The sequence below is a fragment of the Vanessa atalanta genome, chromosome 14, assembly GCF_905147765.1.
Source record: "Vanessa atalanta chromosome 14, ilVanAtal1.2, whole genome shotgun sequence".
Taxonomy (NCBI): domain Eukaryota; kingdom Metazoa; phylum Arthropoda; class Insecta; order Lepidoptera; family Nymphalidae; genus Vanessa; species Vanessa atalanta.
In genome coordinates this window covers 8759957-8783799 of record NC_061884.1, presented here as the reverse complement: position 1 = coordinate 8783799, position 23843 = coordinate 8759957, and the positions used below count along the sequence as shown (strand labels likewise).

The window sequence follows — 23843 nt, the reverse complement described above, 5'->3', positions numbered from 1 at the left end:
TTTACTTTCTTTTTATTCTACATCTGCAATCTCGCATTCGCAGTGTTTCTATATTGTCTATGGTTCTTTTTCACGACTGTTTTGGATAGTTTACCTACCTTGCATATTTCGCCGATTTTTCAGAATAGGAGTGAAAAATGTGTATGATTTGAAGATTATTGTGTACTTTTAAGTACAATGATGTGTTCTGAATATAGTTAAGTTTAGTGTTTTGAGTATATCAACGTAAAACGCTAGATCAGCCATTTACATGAAAGGTAAGTACAAAAAATTGGTACTTCGATATTTTTTGTTTTGGTGTAAGGCTATAGTCACAGCCTAACATCAAAGATAACAGAGTTGGTAAACTTTTATACAGGCATTATAATTGGTATTGTTTATGTTACAAGAAATTTGTGAGAAATTATGCACGTATTGTGGTATATAATATTATTCTTATGTATAACATTGCCGCTATTTTGTGGTATATTTGTATATAGTTAGTGTTACAACCCGACCAAGTGCAAGAGGCTCTGAGCGACTTACGTTCCAATCTATGCAACATACATCTCCAATGTTAAATTATCTGCGATATTTTGTGCTAGCAAGGCTGTTTCACCACGTTTTAGATGCTTCTAAAATGAATTGTGGGTTAAAATCAATAGGCTTGGGTAGTATTATATGCAGATTAAGCTTATAAGGAATATCTTGATGAGAAGTTTTGAAGTGTTAACAGTGATATCGGCTGAAAGAAAGGTTGTCAATGCGTTTTAAAAATCCATTTTTTTAGTCTGTGGTTTTATTTCTATTTTTAAGAATATCGATAGCGCGAATACTTTCTACAAAAAAATATTTATGTTACTATTGGGTACATCAATAATTCATTTTTACGTCCTATTACTCCCTTTTCAACGTCCAATTGCGTTATATGTGGTGAATTAATTACAAACAAAGTTATTGTGAAATGGCGGATGCTGTTCCCGTTCGTGATGTCTTGTGCGAAGCAATGGAATATTTGTCGAAACTTGGATCCAATTTAAGAGTCCGTTCAGAAAATCTAAAAGAGAAAAGATTAAGGAAAGAAAAACTTAAGAATGTACATGCAGTGCAAAAAGCCGCAAGTAAAGTCTTATTGATTTGTGAATTGTCAAAAAAGTCTATTGAGAATGTCGAGACCGGTGTCAAAAAAATATTGACTCAAATTGATGCATCGCAAGCTCAAATAGATTGTGGCGGGAAAAATGTTGAAAAATCAATGATTTCAAAGAGTTGCGTTACTTATGAACATTTTGAATACGAATCTCACAAATTAAAAATACGCGATAAAGTTAATGTTCAACATTTCACATCAGTTAAAGTAGTGGCTAAACCTATGCCCACATTATTGCAAGACAAGTATCCGGTATTTCATGACTGTAAATTGTATCGCATCAGAAGAAAAAACCAAAATAACAGTAAAGAACTAGACTTACATGATTCAAATAATATTAATATTACCGAAACTACTAAAGAACTAGAAAATGGCTCGAGTAAATTAGATTTACTCAGGCCAAGTTCACGAGAGGAAAATAAGACTTTAGATAGCAGTATTAAATTAAAAAATAATGAAATAAAAGAAGGTTCTGAAGAAAATATGGACACAATTTCAAATAATTCAAATGTAGAAGCTTCAAGTAAATTTAGAAAGTCTAATAAAAGTTGCTGTGACGATGAAATAAAACATAAAAATGATAGACATAAAAAATACAAAAATATTAAAATTTTAGACAGCTCAGACAGTGATACAGATTCAATGAAGGAACAAAAAAATTCTTCAGGCGGTGATTTAAGTAAGACTGACAATGTCTCTAATGAAAGTAATTGTGATGAATCTGGAAACAATTTAAGAGCACAAAGTGACTTAATTCCTAGTCTCAATGACAAGGAGAATGATAAAGGTAATGTTCCAATGGATGCTGAAGACTCCACAAAGGGATCAGATTTAGGCAAAAGTAAATTAAATGATGGTCTGTCAGATAAAACTATGGAGCAAGATAAATCAATCGCAGAATTAAGTGGTCCCGACATTATAATGCAGGATATCATTGAATCCTCGATTATGCTACGTTATGCCGATGATTCTGATAAAGACTGTAAAAAAACAAATCAATCAATATGTGCTGAAAAAACAAAGTATAATTCTGATGATAACATTAGTGTTCCTACTCCTGTAGATACAGCAAATATAGATGAACATTCCAATCAAAGTAATGAAGAAGGTAACAGTAGAACATCTTTTACTGTTACCAAACCTATTCTAGAGAGTGAAAATAGTCAGGGTTCACTTTCAGATTCAAAACCTTTCATAAAATGTGTTAATATAAATAAATTATTAAGAGAAGATAAAATACCAAAGATAAATGAATCACTAATTGAAATAATTGATAGTGATAGTGATAAAGAGAAAAAATCAGACATCAAGAGGAATAGAAAGAGTGAAAAAGATAAATTTGACAAAAATAAGCCGAGATCTATAAAAAAAGTCAACAGAGAATCTGTTGGTTCTAGAAAGGATATAAATAAAAAAGATGATGAGGAATACTGGAAACAAAAAAGGAAAGAAGTTGAAGCATTTCAGTCTAAAAACTTTGTTGTTAATGTTACAAAGTTACCTAAGTTAACATCTGATTATTTAATTTCTAATGAGTTAAAAAGAATAACTCAAAATGGATTAGTTGTGTGCGAAATTCCAATGGAAGGAGAAAATGATAAACAATCTAGCCTTAATCCTAAACAAGCAAAAGAAACGGCTAATCTCAGAGCTTCAACTGATATAAATGTCATTAAAAATACCCTATTGCATGAATCTGATTCAGATCATGATAAAAGATTAAAGAATGCCCTCCTTAATGATTCAGACTCTGATAAGAGTACTATAGATGATAAACAGCCAACCAGTAATACAGACTCTCAAAAAGCAAAAATGACAACAAGGAAACATAGAAGTAAAACATTGCAATTAACAAGTGATTTAAGGGACAAGAAGGCGGACAGCGATGATATCAAATCCTCACTACTTCATGATTCAACAGATGATTCAACCCCAACCAAGAAAAGGAAAATACAAAGCAACGATGCATCTTCACCACCATCTAAAAGAAAACATATTATGGAAAGTATGTATGCAAAAAAAATGTTACTAACATATTCATCAAGTTCCGATACTGAAGATGAAAATTTACGTAATGCATTAAAGGAGATAAGAGATACATTACTCAAAGGAAACTCTAGCGATGAAGAGAAGGCTAAAGAAAAGGATACATCATCGAAGAATTCTTCAGAGAGTGTGCAGTGTGACCTTGAGCAGGAGAAATCACAGGATACTTCAGAAAATGATTCATCTGCAAAAGATACAAATAGCCAAATTGATGAATATTCTGAAGAAAAGTCTAATACATGTTCTGAAAAGGTTAGGAGTGAGTGAAATTATTATACTAGCTTAATTTAAATATGTATTCCAAAGTACATTACTTGTACTAAATTAGCTTATGCTATAATAAGTTTTCTTTAAAGCATACTTTGCAATAGAAAAGTGTAAATGTAAAATTATTAATTATAGCAATGTATTTTTAACATTGTGCTTTAATTTGTTTGTATTTAAGGTTTATTTCTTAATAGTCATATAATATTTGTAAATAGATGTCTTGTGCAATGATTCTGATATTAAAATATATTCCAAAGTTTGGTCTTTCATTTTATATTGGCAAATTTAACAGATGAAAAATTAAAATAGTTAGGGTAATATAGCTTAGGTTAATAGTTTTTGCTCAGACTCAAAAAGACGTTACAATTATTACAGATGGGCCGCTCTAAAGGTAATTCAAGTGATAGCAGCAGCCAAAATTCAGATACTCAAGAATCAATTGAAAAAGACATTGATGGGTAAATATTTTGTAATTGGGAAGAGGGAATAAAGGGAATTGTGTGTGTATAAAATTGAATATGATACAATGCATTGCATGTTAAAAGGGAGGTTATATTAAGGGAAAAACAGCTAATAGAATTGAGCATTGATTTCCATAATCCCTTGTTTGTGACCCCGATTTTGCATGGTTTGCTATATATATTGGGAAGGAGTTTTTTTTCATTGCAACCAAATTGATAAAACTAAAAATATTCTAAATATTCATGACATTTTATAGGATTACCAAGAACCATAATGAATAATATTTTATGTCATTTACATTCTTGTAAAATGTTCGAGCTTAAGTGTTCTTTTCTATATAACAAATGGGGTATACTAAAAAAATAGAGTCCATAATTATAAACGTTAATATTTAAAATAATCTCTTTAGTTCGAAATCATAATCTGAACTATAATTTCGTCATTACGTTCAGAATATTGAGGTTTCGCCATTAAAGTGATTTTTTGGAATTAGAAATTTAGTGATCGATATTTTTACTAATCTACATATATTTTACCTTTATGAATGAATCTAAGAAAGTTATTATATGATAATTAAGTGAAACAAATAATAATTATATTCTGCAGTCGGCAAACAACAATACATAGAACAGTAACTTTACTTGGTGGTAAGCCTTTGTGCAAGCCCGTCAGGGTAGGTACCACCCACTCGGATTTTCTACCGCCAAACAGCAGTACTCAGTATTGTTGTGGTCCGGTTTGAAGGGTGAGTGAGCCAGTGTAACTACAGGCACATGGGACGTAACATCTTAGTTCCCAAGGTTGCTGGCGCATTGGTGACGTAAGGAATGGTTAATATTTCTTACAACGCCATTGTCTATGGGCAGTGATGACCAACATTTCCATCAGGTGGCCCATTTGCTCGTCCACCTACCGATATCATAAAAAAAAGTAATTACATCCTCAAAGGACATTACACATTAGATCGTGTTCTTGGCGGCACAGTGACAATGTAAGAAAAATGTTAATTTTTCTAGCAAAGCAAAGCAAAGGGTCTATGGGTGATGATGAACATGTATGAGTGTTTATATAGTTATGCAGCGTGGATTTCATGTTTTTATTTTCACGCCGTGGTAGCTTTTTATATAAACTTCTACATTTTAACGTGCTTGTAAAAGTCATAGTCCTGGTAGTTGAATTAAGGATTATTTTCATTTTATCCAATTGACCAATTGGCTCGATTGCATTATTTAAATTTTTCTTGATCGAATAGATCAAGAAAATTTTTCTTGTATTTTTCTTTTAATTGTAATGAGAAATTTTATATGTTTCATACTAAAAATTTTAACCATTCTTCGAGCTTATTCAATAAGTTATAAACCAAGTTCTAATATAGTGAATTCGTTTGAAAACAAAAATCATATTAAATTTAATTAATAACAATTTATATTCATAATTAATAAGTTTAATATAAATCAATTGTGTTCAAGAGGTATGTATAGGTATATATAGAGGTATATATTATATAACTTTGTTTGAATAGAATAGGATTTGTCGAGTGTTTTATCTTGAAATCATCCTTTGGATTTTATCGCCGCTTGGAAATATTTGCTAATGTGAGCGAATCTATCAAAATTATTCACAAGTTTACTTTTTGCAATTAATATTTAACTTTATAGATTTACAGATATATAAAAAAAACTTAAATATACTGATAATTTAAAGGTGTTATATTATTGGTGATACCGCTTTGTGCAGTTCATCTGGGTAGGTACCGCCACTATTAATCGGTTTTTATTTCGCCGAAGTTTAATTGTCGGTTTAAACCGAGCTACTGTGATCACAGTCACAGCTCACATGGGACGTGACATTTTGATTCCATGGTTCTCGGCACATTCATATTTCCACTACCTTTATATAGTTCCGCCCTATGAGTGTATTGTCTAGTTGCTTAAAGGTTGATTAAAAAATAAAATAATCAACAATTATTACTAAGATAATAAATAATTATGATAGCTAAGCTTGCAAATTAATAGTGTAAAATATATATAGTACACTATGGTTATACGGATTTTATGGTATGGTATATACTATGTGTGTGGTGTGGAGATAATCCTGAGGAAACTGTCAGGCAGCATGTGTGAATGTCGATGTTATGGATATGTCATTTCGGATCTAGATATGGATACGGATATATGAATAATATTTTACCGGTTTCAGATTCGGTTACTGATACGAAATTATTTCGGATTATCCGATTTTTTCGGATAGTTTCGGTTACGTATATTACATTATTTAGAAAATGGAAAAGAAAGAATTAATATATGTTAATTTGACTTTGTACGTTATTAAGAATGAGGTATAATCACAAAAAAAAACTAGTAGCTTTTATATACAACTAGTTTCTCTCTTTAAGTATAACACTGCAAAAACAAAATTATAATAAGTAATTTGTTTTCGGTTACGGTTACGGATATATATTTATTTCGGATATCCGATAGTTACGGTTGCGAAGGTCCATAACATCCCCGATATTCAGCTATATGTGTAACCATAAACCTGCATTGGTTGTGGAATTAATTCCTAGCCAATCTCAAGAAATAGGCAAAGGTCCAGCTGTGGGTAATTTACTGGACCCTTTGTCATGTATTCGTGGGTTACGTTCGGAACTCTTGTAGATATAGAGAAATGTAATGTTAAAATTAATTAATTGAATAGTTTTATTTTTGTTTCTAGACTTACAAATTTAAAATCGTTAAACAAGAAGCACCGGCGGCGGCGCTCACCTTCTACCGACCGCACTGAGAGTTCTAACTCGAAGACGAAGAAAAAAATGCCTAAAGTACCGCGTTTTAGCGAAGAGGGATTCCTAAAAGCAGAGACTAGTTCGGACGCAGCTTCTTTGGCGGATAGCGATGTTGGCGAAGGTAAAGAAATGTTAACTAAGACTTTATTTATTGTTTTCAAAAATGGAAGACTTAAATTCTCCATAGAATGTTTATACACGCGAGTTATTTTCTGAAATAAAACGATAGACTGTTCGTTTAAAAAAAAAGTTGAACTCGAAGGTACAAATTACCCGCATCATTGGTCGATGTGCACGGTAAGCGAGACGAATCCAACATGTATAACAAACCTGAGATATGATTTGGCCAATGACCAATGGCATAGCAACAAATGAGCGTACAAGGGGAATTTTCTTTGGAAACTCGTTTCATGGAACCGAATATAAGCAATGTTTCAATTTATATCTTAATGATATCTGAATTAAAAGTGTTGAAACTGACTTCGGAATACTATCTTTCAATTAACGTATGGGCTTGTAATTGTTTTTATTCATAATATCATAACATTAAAATTTACATTGTTTTGTTACAGAGGTAGAAATAGCAGCAGTACCGCTCTCTAGTCTGAACGGCGACGGCCTCGACCACCTCGCTAAAGACGACTTATTAGACGAGAGCGACTCCTCCAGCTCACAGCAAAAGAGTTCCCAGGTAATTTATTTAAAGCTGAATATATTTCAATGAAAAAATTAATGCAAATTTTCTTAGTAAAATGTAACTAGCTTGAAATAGATTATTATGAAAATATTTTTTGTTTCAGGATAATAAAAAAGAAAATGAATCGGAGGATGAAGAGTAAGTTATGTTTTATTATTTTCGTAATATTATATATTTATGATAAACTTATGCCGTATCGTGATATTCTTTTTGTATATTTGGAACTACAATTATAAAGAAATACGTTTTAGACACACGTTCGCTTAAACTTTTAAAGTGTGAATCATTAAATAATAACATTTTAAAACAAGATTTTTTTTACTTGTACTAATTTTATAGAATTAATATCCAATTATTTGTATTATCATAGATGTACAATACATGGACATATTTTAAGCAATGCGAGCTTAATAGGAATATTAAAAAAGAGACCAAAGATTTTAACCATCATAAAACGACAAAAGACAATCACGAGCGCTCCAAAACTTTGTGTCGCTATTTCTGCTACTGTGTTAAATAATGTTCGTTCGCGCAGTGTGAAACTAAAGCGTCGTAAAGCGAACGCGATATCGTCGGACTCGGAGGCGGGCGCGTCGCGCAGGAAGGAGCGCGACGCGCGCCTCAGCGACTTCGAGGACTCGGACGACGACACCTCGGAGACCGCCAAGAAGTCCAAGCGGAAGAAGAAAGGCTCCGACAGCGACGCCTCGGCCGGCTCCTCCGTCGACGGCAGGTGCGTTCCGGACGATCACTGATGTCCTTATTCTATTGTCTACACGTAACTCTCGTTCTGACACCAAACCATTGATATAAAACAGTTAAATTTCATATTTTTCCAAAATCACTCTAAAAGGTAAGGTGGGGTGAAACGGCTTTTACAGGAAAAGCATTAGTTGACAACCAAAATTTTGTGTTTAGACACTCATTTACAAAATATAAAAGTGATTAAGTTAAATAACCAGTGGCTTAAAATACTTTACATTGCACTTTTATTCATCATGCTATAAATCTGAATCGTACAAACTAAACTGAATGCTTTTTAAACAGTAAAAAGAAGCGACGACGGATAAAAAATATAGATGACAGCGAAGGGTCGGGATCGGAGAGTGAAACTGAGGGCAGAAATAAGCATGGCAGGAAGAACATCCGAAAGGTATGCTTACAATTTATCTTTAATTAAAATATTCCAATAGAAGTAATAATAACATTGAATTTATTAATTGTTTTGTAGTGTTGGTTAAAACACTTTAATGATTTATATTGGATACTAGCGACCTGCCCTGACTTCGCACGGGTGCAATTTGTTAATAAAGAAAGTGATGTAATATTCAAGTAATTTATACCCTATAGTAAGTATCCAGGAATAATAGAGCTATCAGTGAAAACATTTTTAAAATTGGATTATTATACCCCGGCATCGATTCCTGTATACAAGCAAATTAAATTGCTATAATATTACTATACGTAATAATAGTTGTCGTCGGCGGTTTTGCTCGCGTTTTAGGGGTTGGTCGGCAGGTATTAGGCAGAAAAAGTAGCCTATGTCCTTGGAATACAAAAATTGCATCGTACAAAATATCATCAAATTCGGTTAGTGGTTTAGCCGTGAAAGAGCATCAGGCAGACAGACATAGTTACTTATGGATATATAATATTAGTGTATATATGAAACATTAAAAAAGTGTTTTGTATATGAGTACACAAACTATTTCACTAGCTACCTGCTTGTTTATACATTTCCTAATATAATTATCTAAGAAACTAGTGTGATTGTGTCTAAAATATTTAATAATATGTTTTAGAGAGCAAGTATTTATAATTTTTTTTTTAATATTGTTTTTAATGATTAAAGGTTATGAGTAAAAATCAACTGGAAGAGGCAACTAAAAAGGCGGCTCGCGAAGAAAAGGAAAGGATTGCTCGAATAGCTGAAAGACAAAAATTGGTAAATCTGACTTTGATATTTTTAAAACACTATTTAATTTGAAAGAAGTTCGATATGGTAACATTAATGTAGCGGTTAACTTTGAAGGAACAACTAAATAACTAATCAAACAAACAAATCTTAAAATTATATTACAACAGTTAATCATTAATAAGTAAACATTGAAACTTGTTATAAATTCTTGGCATTTATTATAAATAGAGGAGATGATACATAAATGTCTTAAAAGTTTACTGAATTGTACCACGGATGTGCAAAAAAATGTTCCTTAAAAAAACATCTTGATTCTTGACCGCAGACGGTACAAGTGTACAATATATCAGCTGTGTACTAAGTGACAGTTATGCACAGGTGCTTAAAAGAGTGTTTATACAAGAAGACAATTTTATGCCTCATCAAACTTAGTCACATATAAATGAAACAAAAAACGTGAAACAATGTAAATGAAATGTCGATTCAATTTAACTTTTGATGGATAGATAAGTTTTTCACTTTTAATTTTGTAAAACATAATTTTGTAAACACAAATTTGAAATTTTATTTAACTTTTATTAATTAATTAATAGTATCAGCAAAACCCTGCAAGTGTCTGAGTGTTTATATGAGTAGTTAATTCCATGACACTAAGAGTGATTTATTTATAAAGTTTAAAACAATGTTGAATTTTACACTAGATATTAATTTTACTAAATGTCTATAATTTCAGTACAATAACTTGGAATTCGACGAATCTGGCAAACCAGATGAAGTGGTACTAGATAAAGTAGTCCTAGATTTTGATCCAGAGACCAAGGAGCCTTTGATAGAGGTTGACAAAGGATTGGTTAAGAAATTAAAACCACATCAGGTATGTTTTTTTAATAAAAGTCTTGCTGATCATCTGAATTGACTGCTACTGAATTATTAAAAAAAAAAACCTTTGTTTTATATGTATAATTTAAAAGTACCATTTGTGTTTTAATACATTCGAGTTTATGCCAAAGAATATTAATTATTTTACAAGGCATATTATTGATAGAAAATTAGGAAATATCATATAGGTTTGTGGATAATATTAGTTTATTATAGGCTTTACAAATTTTACCTTATTCACTTAATTATTTAATGTATAATATGAAAAAAAAAGTTAGTGTTAATTGTCGTCTTACTGATTCTTATTGGTAGAATAATTCTATGTTTCTTTTGAAATGTAAATAAAATAGGTATTGATTGCATTTGAAACAATGTATGTAAAGCTAATTGAAATCACAGGAAATGTAAAGATGAATAACGCGACACGGCATTGTAAGGATTTTTGCTCACATTTTTAATATTGTTTCCAGGCGAATGGCATAAAATTCATGTGGAATGCGTGCTTCGAGAGTGTGAAGCGAATCAAGAAAGATAAGGGATCTGGCTGTATATTGGCGCACTGCATGGGTCTCGGGAAGACGTTACAGGTAAATGACAATAGGCTTGTTTCCACTAATAATAAATCGGATGGCTTTGAGTTTCTAATGATTAACCATGATAATTAGTAAATAAAAAAACAACTTTTCTACAAAAATAATAAAAGATTAATTATATTTTTGGAAAATAAAATCGACAAAATGAGGCATTTAATCACGTGACATTAAACACCAATCAGAGTTGCGTGACGTCACACCTCGCGAAACAAGCGCGGAACGCTACGTTGTTGCTATCAATTATCATTATGGCAAATAAACTGGGGGTACTACTTGGTTCTGGATCTTTCAAACACTCTGCGATTATTGACAAACTTTGTTTTTTCAACATATATCTTCTTGGCATTCGAACTTCGTTGGTATACAACCTGGTTTCATGCGCACTTGTGTCTTTACCCATAATATGATACTCTGTATAATTAGTCATATCATTTGGCAACTAAAAAAATAAGAAGAGTTTGAATTATTACATTTTATAAAACGAAAATAATATTTTAACTCAAACAAATCATAAAATCCTATTCTAGTCCTAACATTTTATAGGTTATGTGTGATATATTATATTTGCTAAATTCATTTCTTTTACTATACATTTATAAATAGATATATCAAGTTGTATTTAATACTTACATCGAAATGATCTACACAGAAATAAATTGTGGAATTAGTTGACAAAATAAGAGCATCTTGCCTCCATGCCATTTTTAACCACTTTCGTATTTATTTATTGTTTGGTACGTATATGAATAATTTGTCTGGCGTTTTTATCGTTGTACTTTCACATAGGGGAACCATACAGTATTAATAATACGAGGAATTCATTATTTATTAAAAAACACAATTGACTGTCATACACAAACACGGCTGTTTCGCGAGGTGTGACGTCATTCAAGACGCCATGACAGTCTTGGCCTTTTTCGCGGTCAATTTCAAGTTCATTTCTAAAAACTCAAAATACTAACATAAAAAACCTATTTTTCTTAAAATAGTATATTTTTGGGGTGAAATAGATGCTAAGCTATAGTTTTAAACTAATTTCCAAATTTTGTCAACTAGCCTATTTACATTTTTTTTATAAAAGCTACAACTTTAATATTTCACTTGAATTTATTTGATTTAATATATATTTTAAATATAATAGTTAGACAATTTTTTGTAAAGAAATTTAATATCTGTTTAATTACTCCAATTACCTATCCAATCAAGCGTTAAGTATGGGGACGACTATTGAGCGAATTACATAAGTTAGAATCGAGTTTGCGAGTTTCACTTATCATCTAATAGTAAAATCTTAGTTTTAAAAAAAATATATTTTCTTCAGGTGGTATCGCTAACACACACCCTGCTGACTCACAGCTCGCTGACGGGTGTCAACCGCGTTTTGGTGGTTTGTCCGCTGTCTACTGTACTTAATTGGGTTAACGAATTCCGCATCTGGCTCAAGCATGCCGTGACAGACTATGAAGTGGATGTTTATGAGCTCTCTAGGTAAGAACCAAACACTTTAACCGGAGAAGGCAGTCACAATATAAGTATTGAGTGCTGTAATCTCTGGAAATTGAAAGTGTTCACACTCCCTTGTCTTAAAAAGCACGTAAATTTTCTAATCATCCGATTTCGACCCAACCCAACGGATATTAAGAGTGATATGTGTTTGCTAGTGTTGGCTAGTCTCTCTTAGAATGGCTGCTGTAGCCGAAAGACATAATTCTATAAGATACAAAAGTCATGTACATATAGTAGGTGTGAATAGCTCGGTTCGGATAATAAATATCAAGATAAAAATTATCTATTCCTTTTATATAATTAATAGGTCGAGCATATGGGTCAACTGATGGTAAGTGGCCATCATCGCCCGTAGACATTGGCGCTTTAAAACATATTAACAATTCATCTAACAAAAAACAAAATAAGAGAGCTAATGCATAAAATAAAAAAAATACTTAGCAACAGCTTAGAGACGGAACAATGTGTCTCGGAGAGGCCCTATAGTGTCGGCTCGTGTGCGCAGGTACAAGCAGAACTCGGAGCGCGCGTGGCAGCTGCAGCAGTGGGTGGGCGGCGGCGGCGTGTGCGTGCTGGGCTACGAGATGTTCCGCAACCTGTCCGCCGACAACGTCAAGAAGTTCAAGAAGAAGATGCTACGCAGCTTCCAGGAGGCCCTCGTCGACCCCGGTCAGATGCGCTTTCCGCTGCTTACATTTTATTTTTATGACGAAGTTAACTTTGACCTACTACTACTACTATTTATATTATTTAGCTGTCGTTTTTTATTTGGCACACGAATTAATTGTATGAACGTAAGTTATATCTCTCTTTGAATCATCTGTGAACTTTGAAACAAACGTCAAATCCGTATCCCTTAAAACATTAGCAGACTTTTTACATAAAACAATCATCGACTCGCAAAAGTAGCAATGCAGTAGGAAAATTGATCAATCCAAAATAGGCCCATCTAGGACGATAGGACGAAGTGATAATGTAAGCTGATATTGCAGGTCCGGACCTGGTGGTGTGCGACGAGGGCCACTTGTTGAAGAACGAGAAGACGAGCCTGTCGCAGGCCATGAACCGCGTGAAGACGTTGCGACGCATCGTGCTAACGGGCACGCCACTGCAGAACAACCTTAAGGAGTGTGAGTACTCCTTACATGCGCGCGAATTCATTTTAATTCACTTTATTTCTACATGAAACTATATAAGTAAAAAATAAACTTATGAAAAATTATTAACATTTGTTTATTAACATTGGTTATGTAGATACTGGATATGGACAAAAGTTTCCATCTCGCATAAGTAATTTGAGCAAGTATGTATTATGATTATTCAGTAATTTACTTTTAGATTACTGCATGGTGCAGTTCGTCAAGCCGAACCTACTAGGAAAGTACAATGAGTACTTGAATCGATTCGTAAACCCCATCACCAATGGCCAATATACTGACTCCACAGAGCATGATATCAGGATTATGAAGAGACGGTCCCATGTGTTGCATAAAATGCTCGATGGTGCTGTGCAGGTAAAAATACTTATGTTTATCTAATTTCTACTAAACATATAATATAAAATATTTTGCATATTTTACATACAGATATGCTATTCCAATCGAAAAATGAGTAAAGATAAAGAAACCTTCGATTTAATTATCCATACCATTTGTATATAGCTCTGCTGTGTTATACACTACAGACAGTATTTGAATAATATACATGTATATATAATATAACGAGATTCCACTTCGCAACCTATAACCACTTTCACACTTACTTCAAATGTTTGAATAACAAGTTCCTGAGATTCATAAAGCAATTTTTTCGTTGATCCATTATTAATGTCATAGACTATTCAAACTTAACCAATTAAATCGCGTCAATTCGAGGTGCTTTTTTTTTAGCATTAGCAGCCTGTAAATTACCCACTGTTGGGCTAAAGGTCTTCTGTCCCTTTGAAGAGAAGGTTTGGAGCATATTGCACCACGCTGCTTCAATGCGGGTTGGCGGAATACACATGTGGCAGAATATCGTTGAAATTAGACATGCAGGTTTCCTCACGATGTTTTCCTGCCTGGGGATGCCCTGGTTTGAACCCGAAATCATCGGTTAAGATGCACGCTTTCTAACTCTTATGGTTGGAATAGACTTCAGTGCTATTAGTTTTATATATAACTACTCATATTGTTGTAAATATTTGTGCAATAGGGCTATTTATTTACTTATTAATCCAATATTGTATATGTGTTTGATAATTGTGTAAAAATTGTCAGAGGAGAGACTACGGGGTGCTGGCGCCCTTTTTGCCTCCGAAGCACGAGTATGTTCTCTTCATCACCCTAACTGAAGTGCAAATTAAATTATATCAACACTATTTGGATAACTATTCAAGAAGGTTTGTACACTTTTATTTTTTAACATAAATATAACGTAAATGAAAGAAATTAAATAAGAGCCACAAAAATAAAAACAGAATTATTATATTCAATCAAAATAAGTTAAAGAGTTTTTGCTTTTAAGTATTTTATGTTTTTGTTCATATTATAATTGAGCTCAATATTATAAAAACGACTATCACTAAAAGATAAATACATGTTATTGTCAATGGAAAATTTGAAATGAAAGATTTAATCTTTATACTTCATGGAGCATAATGGTAGTACTATACTGTTGCCAGTACCCACTTAGCTATAATTATTATTCCAATTTTTCAGACCATTACCAGGAAAATCATCAGGATTCCTGTTTCCAGACTTTCAGTCCTTACAGAGGATATGGACACATCCGCTTGTGCTTAAATATAATTCAGAGAGATATGAAATTATGCAGCAAAAGAAGGTATGAATACATTAAATAAGTTTTGATCTTCTGTCAATATTTTTAATTAATTAATTATTTTAATTAATTAAAAATATTGACAGAATGTTAAAATGTGACAGAATGTGAAATTGTTAATTAATGATTTTATTTTTATCATTTTAGAGAGAGAGAGAAGAAGAAGATTCTGAGGGTTCTTTGGCAGATTTTATAGACGATGACTCAACACCTGACGTTAGTGTAGTTTTTTTTTAAATGCTTCATAAAACTTATATATTTTATCATCAATCATTTCCGTTTATATGGCAGTCACATTTCGATGGAATCATTTTTACATTAAAAAGACTGAATACTATTGCTAGGGGTTTGATTACCCAATACCAAAATGGGTTATAGATACTCTTAATTATGTACTCAAATGGGACGATTAAATTCGTATGGCTCTAATATGCTCTGATGAAGTCATATTTATTCCTTTTTATAATAAAATATCATCATTTTAATGATTGGGTTTTTAATTATCGTCTTCATTTTCCAGGAATCCTCATCAGAAGAATCTTCAGATAGTTTATCGGATATGAGCGACGACAGTAGAAAAAAGAATAAAAAGAAGAAATCTGCCAAAAAGAGTAAAGGGAAGGATAGTAAAATAACAACGAGGCGAGGCACGAGAGCAAATCCAAGTACTGACATTACATAATTAATGCGAATGAATCAAATATAATGTACATGTAGACATTAACAAAAAAAGTATTCTATGATCTGTTATTATATATTCACTAGAATTTTTACTAAAATAACATAGTTCGCATGTTTATTACAAATCTACTGCAATCGCTCGTTGAGACATGTGCCGTCGCTGGATTGCAGTAGAGCTGGACGACGAGGAGGCGGGCGCGGAGGAGGAGCCGCAGGCGCGCGCCGAGAACCCCACGGAGTGGTGGATGGCGCTCGTCAGCGACGACGAGCTGGACGACCTGCGCCACTCGCACAAGCTCGTGCTGCTGTTCGACATCCTGCGCCAGTGCGAGGCCATCGGCGACAAGCTGTTAGTTGTATAGTCTCTCCACAATACTAGTGACACTGGCGATGGACTTTATAATGTAACTTGCACATTTCGCAAGAAATTCTGCGGAGAGCAGTAGGTGGAACCTCTTTAAAACCCAATAGAAAACAGATTGATTCATAAACAATAATTATGATCGTGTCTGTTTTACACGTAAATTACATTTTGTCACCCATTAACCGCAGCTCTAAAGATATAGCAATCAGGTTTGATGTCCGGTTTGGGCCAGTAATACTAATTTGCTTCTACAGTCAATATACTATTCTTGAGACAATGACAATATTTACACTACCGTGTCCAAAAAGCACCTAAATCAATTGTCGCTGTACTACTTATTTCATTCTGCTTTTACTCACAGTTCCAGGTTACTATCCTGTTGAACTATGAGTGTATCGAGAATATTTTTACACATATGTGTACACTATAATATCTCACGCGCCTTTAATAGTTGTCATTAAGTGGTTGACGTGACCAAAACCAGTTTTCACGAATTATATCATTTACAAAATCATTATAATGTTTTTTTTATTTGTTGCAGATTGGTGTTCTCACAATCACTGTATTCATTAGACCTTATAGAACATTTCTTGGGTAAGGTAGACGAAGCTACACAGGAAGCACGCGTTGATGAGAAATTAAATGGACATGTTGGTGAGTAGCCATACAATAAAAATATGACATGTTTACTATTTACTTACTTTTGCCTGTAAATGTAAATTCTTGTGCTATGACGATCTTCATATACTCTTATGAATAATATTACTACTACCATATTTTATATATGTTCATTATTTTTTTTCATAGGATCGTGGTCACCTGGCGTAGATTACTTTAGATTGGATGGTTCTACCTCTTGTGAAAATCGATCGATTTGGTGTAAAAATTTCAACAGGGAAGATAATCCTAGAGCCAGGTAATCAATCAAGTTACTTTTAATTTATTAAAAAAACTTTGTTACTATACTAAAACGTCATATAGATTATTATTATTATTCGCATTTTAATTGTGTTAGTGTCCTCTCTATGTATTTACATTATTTGAATAATAAAATATTGTTTTCTCAGATTGTTCCTAATATCCACTCGAGCGGGAGGTCTCGGCATCAATCTCGTGGCGGCGAATCGTGTTGTGATATTCGACGTGTCATGGAACCCTTCACATGACGTGCAGAGTATATTCAGAGTGTATCGTTTCGGGCAGAAGAAACCATGTTATATTTATCGATTTTTGGCAATGGTGAGTATTTTGATCTTGAATAATTTAGTAACATGAATATACTTTACTATAAAAACAAAGATGTTTATATAATAAGATATATAACAAAAATAATCCAGTTAAGTAGTAATATTTATTAATTTATAAAAATAAATCATAGGTAAAGCTAGCTAAAGCAAGTAAGACTTGGCAAAGTCTTAAGCATGACTAAAACTAAGTATTTTTCAAATTCATCAGGGTACAATGGAAGAAAAAATATATGAACGGCAAGTCACAAAGCAAGCAATATCTAAACGCGTGATAGACGAGCAACAAATTGATAGGCATTACGCGGAAAACGACCTCGCTGAACTCTACAAGTTTGAACCGAAGCCACCAGTGCCGCGTGAACTTCCTCCACTCCCTAAGGATAGATTGTTCGCAGAGATGTTGAAAGAACACGAGGCTCAGGTATTTACGATTTTTAATTTGTGAGTAAGTAATTTATGAATTAATATGTTATTGTTAAGTTCATTTATGATCGAATATATAGATATCATCTGGAATTATGAGAAGTGCTATATAGATATAACGGAAAAAGTAACTTAAATAACGGTAATATTAGGGAATTTTCAACACAATAATAAAAAACAATAAATAACCATTATCATTAAAGCATATTGATAATAATTTCCACTAGGGAAGTTTTTAAATAATATATAATTATGTAGTCAAGCAAAATATAAACTTGTATATTTATTTATAAATTTAGTTTGTTAATAGTAATAAATGCTTTTGTGTAGATCTACAAGTACCACGAGCACGATTCGCTGCTGGAGAACAAAGAGGAGGAAACCCTGACGGAGGAGGAGCGCAAGGCGGCGTGGGAGGACTTCGAAAACGAGAAGACGCGCCCGCCGCCCGCGCCCTTCTCTGCCTACGCCATGCACAACGGCATGGGTATGTTTTTTCAAACTGTTACGGCTTCACCAATGCCACTCCAGACCTATGTTATTGGCAAACAGATATACTTTGTATTTTTGTATTCCTGTTTGCAATATTAGTGAACAAGTATTATTTCTTGCATTTGGCACGTCTTCTTTAGATTTCGGGGTGACTGCTAACATTACAACATAATAATTATTTCTGCCATGAATTCAGTAATTATACTCATATATTTTCTTTACAGTACCCGGTCTGCTTGCGCAACAACAACAGCAGTTGGCTTACGCAGCCCTGGCGGCCATGCTGCGTAAGGACATGCCTAACATAAACGACAACCAGATCCGAGACATGCTGCCGTTGATATACAACGCCAACCCTGGGGTTAGTGTATAATACACAACAAACATTACACCATCGTAAAATTAATTATATTTGTCATAATATATTTTGTAGTCATCACTGGATCTCCTCGTTGTAATTATTATCGTAAGAATAATGTTGCTAAAAAACAACATATTCATAAATTCTGTCTATATTTTTTTTTTCATTGTGTGCTAACAATAATAAACGCAAGTATTGAATATAGTATTATAAAGAAATATTATTATGCCACTAAAAGATTTAAAAATGAATTCAAATGATATGCGCCAATAACCTTACAAATTAATCTCCTAATAGATATTTATAAAGGTATTTATTTTATTCAATTGAACACTTTCTTAAATAAAAAGTTATTGCTGTTCATACTAACATACATAAGTACATTTATAAATCTTTTTTTTACTGGCTGCATTATACTATATAGTAATCCACTGTTCCTTTGATACTTTATCTTTATATATTTTAATAAATGTACATATATTGGCATTTAAAATGTTTAATTAAAAGTTGCCTGGCGAGAATGTATGTTATAAATACATAACATTTAGTCTATAGATACAAACCTAAATTTGAACGATTTACGTTAATCAAACCTTTTCAATGTTTAACATTTATCTGTTTAGATGTTCGGTGGATATGACTATGGCGTAAGTTGCTGACGATATTTGTTTAGATATTTTATGTTTTACGTTTTATGTACGCCACGTCCGTATATTCCTTAGAGCATGTAATTTTTTTGTATCGTATTATACATTTTTTCGCACTTTTAAAAGAATCTGTACAATTATGTTAATCTGTCATTTTTTTATACATACAGTTGATGCAGAAAATGAGTGAAATATACAAGTACACCCAACCTGGGATGATGAATCCTGGAATGATGAACGCGGTTATGAATCCAGGTAACATTTAATTATTAAAATATTAAAGTATTAACTGTTTACAGAATTTAAAATAAGTGATTATTTTAAAAAAATATATATATTGAAATATATTAAAATAAATAAGTAAAATTAATTCAAGCCTTTTTAAATTACTAATATAAATTCTTAATTATATTTAAAAGTTGTATTCTGTAAATGACTGTATTATAATAAATGGACTATATCTTCTATCATTTCTTCTTATAAATCAGCTGGTGGTGTAAGTGGAGGCATGTCACTGGGCGGCAGCAGCGGGCTGCAGTACGAGCCGCCGTGGCAGCGGCAGCAGCAGCAACTCCGCATGCAGCAGATGTTACAACACCAGAATGTGTGTGAAATTTTATGTAGCCAAAATGCCTTTAATATAAATTTTCCATCGCCTCTATTTGTATCGTCGCGTCGCTTAGCTAACAACACCGCCTAATCAATATTTGCTGAATAACTATTTTTCGAAATATTGTCAATGGACAGACGCGTAAAAAAAAATAAGTAATCGTTAACATTCAAAATGTAAATTACATTTATATCGAAATACAAATACAAATATATCGAACCGCGTGCTGTCGTTAGCTAAGCGACGATGTCAAATATTGAAACTAATTGCTTATCGTTATAGATGGGTGCGAAGTACTACGCCGGTGGGCTCGGTAGCCGCGACCCTGTGGCGATGGCCCTACAGCAACAGCGCGCCCGGGAGATGATGCTCGGCGAGAGGTCGCGTCCGCGCGGCCGCCCGCCCGGCAGCACGCGCGTCGAGCCTCCCGCCGCGCTCGCCGCGCCCGCGGACGTCGTCAACCTTGACTCGGACTAGACTAGGTAAATGGTGCAGCCAGAAAATACAGATTTACATCACCATAAAAGACGAACAGTCGCTTCGACTGTTATAGTACTCATTTCATAAGTATTTTGAATTATTACAAAAAAGAATTTAAATCATGTTACACTGTTCAATTTATTTAAAGCTACTACCGGTTTGGAAAGTAGACTCTATCGAGAAAAACTGACAAGAAACTCAGTAGCTTAGCTTAGTAGCTTGGCAGCTCACTTTTCTACCATTTTAATTCAGAGTATGTAAATAATAAAAAAAAAATATTATATATCCTAACTAGAAGTCAATAAAATATAAGTCCACGCTTATTTATCTTTAATATAATCTTGTATTGTGTTATACCTTATCAATGTTTTTTTTATATGAGCTTTAAATTTTTTAATGGGCCAGTTAAAAATACCGTACCTCAGATTTACATATTCCATGTCATTTGCAAATATTTCTGCAATAGGCTAGTTGACAAAATTTGGAAATTAGTTTAAAACTATAGCTTAGCATCTATTTCACCCCAAAAATATACTATTTTAAGAAAAATAGGTTTTTTATGTTAGTATTTTGAGTTTTTAGAAATGAACTTGAAATTGACCGCGAAAAAGGCCAAGACTGTCATGGCGTCTTGAATGACGTCACACCTCGCGAAACAGCCGTGTTTGTGTATGACAGTCAATTGTGTTTTTTAATAAATAATGAATTCCTCGTATTATTAATACTGTATGGTTCCCCTATGTGAAAGTACAACGATAAAAACGCCAGACAAATTATTCATATACGTACCAAACAATAAATAAATACGAAAGTGGTTAAAAATGGCATGGAGGCAAGATGCTCTTATTTTGTCAACTAATTCCACAATTTATTTCTGTGTAGATCATTTCGATGTAAGTATTAAATACAACTTGATATATCTATTTATAAATGTATAGTAAAAGAAATGAATTTAGCAAATATAATATATCACACATAACCTATAAAATGTTAGGACTAGAATAGGATTTTATGATTTGTTTGAGTTAAAATATTATTTTCGTTTTATAAAATGTAATAATTCAAACTCTTCTTATTTTTTTAGTTGCCAAATGATATGACTAATTATACAGAGTATCATATTATGGGTAAAGACACAAGTGCGCATGAAACCAGGTTGTATACCAACGAAGTTCGAATGCCAAGAAGATATATGTTGAAAAAACAAAGTTTGTCAATAATCGCAGAGTGTTTGAAAGATCCAGAACCAAGTAGTACCCCCAGTTTATTTGCCATAATGATAATTGATAGCAACAACGTAGCGTTCCGCGCTTGTTTCGCGAGGTGTGACGTCACGCAACTCTGATTGGTGTTTAATGTCACGTGATTAAATGCCTCATTTTGTCGATTTTATTTTCCAAAAATATAATTAATCTTTTATTATTTTTGTAGAAAAGTTGTTTTTTTATTTACTAATTATCATGGTTAATCATTAGAAACTCAAAGCCATCCGATTTATTATTAGTGGAAACAAGCCTATTATATTATACACTACAAACATTATTTATTAAATTATCTTTATTTGAAATACATTTTATTTTACTTTCAAAGTTCGGAGAACAAACTCGCCAACATCCAAAACCCCAATTTTTCGCAAATCCATAATGAATATCATAGGTTATTCAAGATCTCCACCAATCATATCACATTAGTTCTATACATCATAAGTTTTCTTTACTCCTCCTGTGTTTGAAATGGACTATGTACACATTAGTATGAGTACTGATTTTATGTGTAATTTATTGTTTCAGATTCCTGGTGTGTATTTAAACAAGTGTGTACAGTGAATGTTAAGGTGCTATGTTTTTGAGCAAGGTAAGCTGAACATAAATGTGGTGTAAAATGGCTGGACCAGCTCTATAATCATCGGCACACGAGAAATATTTAATCATTTTATGAGTGATTTAAACTCCATATATTAATGTAATTTATACCTTCAGGCTTACGTTTCATCACCACATATCATGAATCTCATACTTAATTTTACATTTATAACATTACCAGGATACTAAAATGCGTACAAATAGTTTCTTTCGTGAGGTGATTGCATTTACATATCAAAAGAATCTCCTAAACAGTACAGCCTAAGGTGAGACCTAATTTTATCGCACAAGGGTCAAATTTTAATGTTAGTATGAGTATTATATTATGCAAGTGCTCAGTGACATTTTATGAGTATATTCAGTGCTAATAGATAGACCTGCATAAATAATGAGAGTAATTAATAAAATCTACTATAGACAGATCTTGATGTAAACAACATTGTATTTCATATAAAACTATTTTCAAATAATAGATGTAAATATTGTATAAGATATATTCATACACTTGATTTTTACTTGAAAATGGTTTATGTAAAGCAAAAATTATAGCTCATGATTTATGTGTGCGTTATTAACATAAATATGAAAATTTTGAGCATTGTCTCATTGGTTATTTGATGGAATGTTTTCATCAAAGATCCATGGGAGGCTTTAGTATGTCGGCTTGACAATTTTAACTATATCTCTCAGTACAGGAAATTAGAGGTAAGTTATGATATGTCAGTAATTAGTTACTTCTGTGTGTTTACCATCTTAATGTTGCAGAGATACTATCGTATAAATATAATGTGTATGAACATAGTAGAACACTCTAGAACTGAGTCTCTGAAGACAAGTAATGTAGTTATAATAATAAAATCCTGTCCGTTCACACTTGAAATGTATCTATTTACCATTTTCAGGATTAACAAATAGTGTTTATTTTGCTCTCTCTATATATATTTTACCTGAATATTTCTGTATATTTGATTACATGTTTGTATTTTTTTATAACAAAATTTGATCATATTGTAATTTTTATAAACTTAATCAAAGTTATAATAATATATCATTCCAAAATTATATGTTTAGTACATTGATGTTATTACCAATATTTTTTTTAATTGTCCTTTCCCCAATTTGTAATGGTTGTTGTATTTTACCATGAATTAGTTTTCTGATATCCTAAGCATGTACTTTATTTATTAGCCTGACTAACAGGTGTTTTAGTTGTGATATTGCCTAATCTTAAATTTTTGTATACGTTTATTTTAATGCGTCACCATTGTGACTTTAATATTAGAATCAGCAATTACTATAGTTATATATTTTAGATTTATAATATACCAGTGTATTGGATAAAAACTGTAATGTTTCTTTTTTTATTAATATTATTTTATAAACAAGACATTTTGAATGTTGATTTTTTTACAAATTTCTTAGATTTTATGCTTACTATATGTTATTTATAGTTTAACAAAAAGTATAATAAATGAACAGTATTTCAATAGAATATAAGATAATTTTCTATCCAATGTATTTAACTATATGATTAATTTTTGTTTATTATTAATAGAAAGTGTTGCTACATGGAC

General features: G+C 32.4%; 1 protein-coding gene across 9 annotated transcripts; it reads left to right on the top strand.

The window, feature by feature from the left end:
- The first annotated feature begins 86 nt into the window (after positions 1-86).
- Positions 87-23843, top strand: LOC125068847 (transcriptional regulator ATRX homolog). 9 transcript variants are annotated; one of them, XM_047678184.1, is made up of 31 exons: positions 648-1982; positions 2013-3427; positions 3818-3900; positions 6620-6810; positions 7262-7380; positions 7490-7524; positions 7922-8119; positions 8434-8539; positions 9239-9331; positions 10038-10178; positions 10654-10770; positions 12098-12264; positions 12788-12951; positions 13275-13412; positions 13621-13796; positions 14541-14662; positions 14982-15105; positions 15250-15318; positions 15623-15767; positions 15955-16132; positions 16689-16801; positions 16955-17063; positions 17215-17386; positions 17603-17815; positions 18148-18304; positions 18534-18670; positions 19294-19317; positions 19488-19572; positions 19806-19921; positions 20210-20409; positions 22198-23843. In XM_047678184.1, the coding sequence occupies exons 1-30, from the start codon at positions 944-946 to the stop codon at positions 20402-20404; spliced, it is 6141 nt and encodes a 2046-aa protein (XP_047534140.1). In that variant the 5' UTR covers positions 648-943; the 3' UTR covers positions 20405-20409; positions 22198-23843. The 9 variants fall into 9 exon arrangements, 7 of the variants coding, with proteins under 7 accessions (XP_047534142.1, XP_047534143.1, XP_047534140.1 ...); XM_047678186.1 differs by lacking the exons at positions 648-1982; positions 2013-3427 and adding an exon at positions 87-257; XM_047678181.1 differs by having other exon boundaries at positions 648-3427; positions 15958-16132.

Excerpts from the sequence above, each read along its gene's own strand:
- LOC125068847 (XM_047678180.1), top strand. The coding sequence starts at position 944 with ATGGCGGATGCTGTTCCCGTTCGTGATGTCTTGTGCGAAGCAATGGAA. Across the intron at positions 7,525-7,921 it reads AATGAATCGGAGGATGAAGA|TGTGAAACTAAAGCGTCGTA; the intron begins GTAAGTTATGTT and ends TCGTTCGCGCAG. Across the intron at positions 15,106-15,249 it reads AAATTATGCAGCAAAAGAAG|AGAGAGAGAGAAGAAGAAGA; the intron begins GTATGAATACAT and ends TTATCATTTTAG.